Here is a 4843-nt window from a genome sequence, read left to right as displayed (position 1 = left end):
TAAACCGGCTCTCATAATCCGCCACTGTCATGTCCCCCTGAGTCATCCGGGACAACTCAAGCTCCTTCCCAGTCCGTGCTGCAGAAGAAATATACTGCCCATCAAAGAAGTAGATGAAATCCTCCCATGTGAGGGTCATCCTCTGCTCTGGGGTAAACTGTAATCGGTACCATCTCCCGGCATCTCCCTTCAGACTGTAGGATGCCAACCTCTGCTTTTGGACCGAATCTACACTGAGTATGTCAAGTATATTGCTCACATCCTCCTTCCACTTGTGTGCTGCAAGAGGGTCTGGTGACCCCTGGAACTCGGGTGCCCTCATCTTCTGATACCTCTCTACTATACGGAGCCAAGCTTCCTGATACGTGACTCTGTCGGGTACCGCTAGTGGAATAACTGCAGGTGCTACCTCTAGGTCTCTCTCTCTGATCGGGACGGCTGGTATCCCCTGCTGCTGAGCTACAGGTGGTGGTGGCGTCCGAGGTGCTATGTGAGTAGTTACCAACTCCTCTATGGCTGTCATCCTGGCAATAAGGGGAGCCATGATATCCACCAAATACTGGGGAGCCTGCTGCGGCTCTGGTGGTGCCTGCTCCTGCTCGGGTGGAGCCGGCTGCGGCTCAGGTGGGACCTGCTGGGGCTCTGCCTGAGCGGCCCTTCTAGTGCGGGGTCTCCCACGTCCAGCCATCTCTCTGATCAAAGAAAAAATAAGGTTCATGAGTCAAAGTAGACGTATATATATAGTTCATCTCAATATGATTTTCACATCACATAATATTCAAGCATATACTTTAAGCAAAATAGTTGCCATAAAAAAAAATATTCTCAAAATTTTGAGATATACGCATATATCGTCCTCACTCATACTAGGAAATCCTTAGCGGACTCTACTCATGAATCCTAGGAAACTCTAACCTAGCTCCACGACTCAACACAGGATGACTCGACACAGGATGATCCTAAGGATATTGGAACTAGAGCTCTGATACCAACTGTGACGCCCCTGGGTTCACACAAGGCTGCAGTCCGAAGTGAAACCAGAGATGTCAAACCTGCCATGCACCACACCGTGCAATAACATGTTTTACCATCACAATTACTATCTCTCTAGTGGAATCAAAAACAGGTGTAGTACAAAGCAAGTAAAAGGTTATACAACAATTGCTTAATGGAGTGATAGGACTCAAATAAACACATCTCATCAATCAAAAATAAGCTGAAGCACACAGTCAAAGTCCGAAATGAATAATAAAGATCTGGAGAGCTCAACATGTCTCAAAGTACATAATGTCTGATACAAGAAATAAGGCAAACAACCTTTATAACTCTAGAACATAAACCTCTCAAGTCTAAAACATCTCAAGTGGAGTACAAAAAATAAATACATCTAAAAAGAGGATAGTAGACACTAGTAAGGGTCGTCCTCAACCTGCGACTCTCCGGGCTCCTGGCTCGTTACCTGAAAGGGGGAGGGACAACGAGGCATTAGCTTGAGCCGCGTGATCTCCTCTTGGTGCTCGCTCTGTTATTGCTTGATTCCTCAAGGTTGGACAATCTCTCTTGAAGTGCCCAGGTTGACCACACTCGAAACATGCACGGTGAAGTTTGCAATATCCAGAGTGATGATTGCCACATCTAGGGCAGGCTGTTGACTTATTTGGCTGATTTGCTCGATCACGACGAAAGGGAAATTTTGATGTCGCTGACCTCCCGGGCTGATTCGATGCTGACTTATCGTTTGTGGGACCTCCTTCTGTTCGTGGGCGTTTAACTAAACTCTGCTTCTTATTGTGGATCTCCTGATACTCTAGCAGGTCTTTCTCAATTTCAAACGCAGTCTCCACCAGTTCTGCGTAGTTCCTGATTCTGAGGGCCACTAGTTTCCCTCTGATATTTCCCCTGAGTCCCCTTTGAAACTTCTTAGCCTTATCTGATTCTTCAGCAATCAAATGTGGAGCAAACCTTAATAGTTGAGTAAACTTAGCCTCATACTCTTGGACCGTCATGTTATTTTGTTGCAAACCTTGAAATTCAATAGCCCACTGATCCCTAACACTCTCCGGGATATATTTCTTATTCATAAGCTCCACAAATCTATCCCAATCAATCTGTCTCTGGGCAGCCCTTTCTAATCTTAAGGTTGCCCTCCACCAATGTTCAGCTTCCCCTCTGAACATAAAGGCGGCGAATGACACCTTTTGCTCCTCTGCACAATTTAAGACTGTAAAAATCTTCTCCATTTGTAAAATCCAATCCTCCTCATCCAGGTCAAGCTCTCATCCAAGTGGAATTCCCTCTTGGAACTCATCAAGTAGGGGCTATTGTGCTACCTCAAATTCCCACTCCATAGGCATCTCCACTGGATCCTCATCCTCCATAGGGTTCTCCTCAGGTTCCTCCTCCTCGGGATCCTCATTCCGATAGGAACAGAAGATCCTTCTTCAATATTCTCCAGGTGATGTCCTTCCTCATTTTGGGTCTGATTTGCTCTTGTTCTCACCATTATCTATATGAAAATGTAGCAGCAAAAGTTCAGATTCCACAGACTATTCATGTTCTCACCATTATCTATATGAAAATGTAGCAGCAAAAGTTCAGATTCCACAGACTATTCAAAGTACTTTACTCAGAAATATTTCATCGCTCGCATAATATATATAAGGAACTTCAACAATCAACTTAGAGTACTGATTTCTCCCAAAGCTTTTCATTGATATAATATTAACATACACCTATTCATCCATACAAGAGTTCTACAAAAGTACAATAATCTATATCTGATATATAGATAAAAAGTATGCAGTCCCAAAATACACCACACTTGGGTGTCCACCCAAAAGCCAAAAGTAATAAGATTCCTAAGCTTAGTGACCCAATGGGTCAACCTCTAGGAAGAGGTGGAAGGGCTGCTAGAAGTAGATTCTGTATCAGAGGCCTCAGTCGGCTATGGTTCACTACCGTCGAGGCTAATCTCCTCCTGCTCATCGTCCTCTGCCGGATCCTCTACCATCGGCTCATCCTCCCATGCCCAATCCTCCTCATCTAGGTCAAGCTCCCAACCAAGTGGAACTCCTTCTAGGATCTCACCAAGTAGAGGCTCTGGTGCCACCTCAAATTGCCACTCCATGGGCTCCTTATCGTCCATAGGATCCTCGGGGTCCTCCTCGGGGTCCTCCTCCTCAGGATCCTCCTCTATCGGGTCCTCCTCCACGGGTTCCTCCTCTATCGGGTCCTCCTCCTCTGGGTCCTCCTCTATCGGGTCCTCCTCCTCGGGATCCTCTTCTATCGGGTCCTCCTCCTCGGGATCCTCTTCTATCGGGTCCTCCTCCTCGTTCCTCTTCGCCAACCGCCCACGGGTATGATGGCCAATCGGGGAGTAATCCACTCTCTCCCCAAAAATCTCCTCTGGGTCAGTCTCCTCAGAGCTGATCTCCCAATCCTCTGAAAGTGTTGACCACACCTCCCCGCTACTAATGGATCCTTCCATCTCAGAAACACTCGAATCTGAATCTGCCATTCCTGCCAAAAGTCATCTATCAGCCTCCAATAGTACAAAACCAACCTAACAGAAATCTAGATATCACAAGAATGTCATGGAAAGATAATTCCTCCATGACTGGGGTTTGACACCGACTAGAAAGATCCCTACGTCCCCTAGGTATTTCAATGTAGGACTCATAAGGTGTCAACCTGTGCTCTGATACCACTGTGTAACGCCCCTCCTCTGGGAGGTACATAAAAATTTGAGCATGACCTATCTGTAATAAGAAGGGTCGACCTGCTTTATCTTTCGCCCTTCAGTATATCTATGTTGTGATGTGCATAAAGATTTAGCAGGTCGACCCTTCTTATTACAGATAGGTCATGCTCAAATTTTTATGTACCTCCCAGAGGAGGGGCGTTACATGAGAGGCGAGGGTTTCGTATTCTTTGTCCATTGATGCGGCATAAACATGTACCAAAAAGGTTGCAAGTGCACAACCGTGTCAAGTTATAGTATTTACTTACATCCTAAGAGAGAATGTTGAACCTTAACCCTGCTTGAATGTCTCTAGATTTCTCCTCCTGAGGAGAGTGTTTCGCTAGACCTGCAGTCTAGATCTTGGAAAGGGCAGCAACGGCGCTCTAAATCTATCAAAAGGGCAGCTCAAGGTTCGGTTCAGGTTCTGGTCTTCTTGAGGGGAGTGATTGTTGAATAAGATTCATCAGAAGGAGAAGGAAAAGGAATTTGTAGCCGGATCAAGATTTGACTTGGCGGATTCACTTGATTATCGACCTGTCTAGCTGACCAAGTGAATGGGATTGCATTCACTTGAGCTTGCAAGGATGAACTGGGATCTGTGGTTATTAGGGGTTTGACCACGAGTTGACTCGAAATTTTCGCTTTCTGCTCTTTCACTCCCAACTGGGCACTGAGCTGTTGACGCAACGTTGGGAATTGATCTATCTAGCTATAGCCTTGGAGTGTTGGAGTTGAGCATTTGTCGGTTGATTGCATGCAGAATTCAACGTGCTAGATGTTTGAGTCAACGATATTCGTGGTTTGAGTAGAGGCCTTAATTATGGTTTCTAAACCACTTTCCCACAAGGACATTGAGACGTTTATCTTGATCTGGATTGTGAGGAGTTTTTGAATTACAGCTTTGATGAGGAGGAGCTGATTTTGAATACGGTAGAATTGGGTGTGAAGATTGTGAATGAGAATTGAATGGAACTGAGTGTTTCCCTTAGGAAAATGTTGGGTCGAAGGCCGGGAGTGAATTTTGAGTTCGGAGATTTCTAGATCATGCAAAGTTGGGGATGATTTCTCCAACTTGGATTGTAGGTTGGAGCCAATGGATCA

General features: G+C 45.6%; 1 protein-coding gene across 1 annotated transcript; it reads right to left on the bottom strand.

Annotated features, from left to right (window-relative positions):
- Positions 1266 to 2240, bottom strand: LOC109823436 (zinc finger CCHC domain-containing protein 5-like). Its single transcript, XM_020389713.1, has 2 exons — positions 1460 to 2240; positions 1266 to 1291 (listed from the first exon to the last, which is right to left on the bottom strand). Exons 1-2 carry the CDS (start codon positions 2238 to 2240, stop codon positions 1266 to 1268), a joined length of 807 nt encoding a protein of 268 aa, XP_020245302.1.

Source organism: Asparagus officinalis, chromosome 9 (assembly GCF_001876935.1).
Source record: "Asparagus officinalis chromosome 9, Aspof.V1, whole genome shotgun sequence".
NCBI classification, from domain to species: domain Eukaryota; kingdom Viridiplantae; phylum Streptophyta; class Magnoliopsida; order Asparagales; family Asparagaceae; genus Asparagus; species Asparagus officinalis.
Note: the sequence above shows the minus strand (reverse complement) of the source record. Positions and strands in the feature narration are given on the sequence as shown.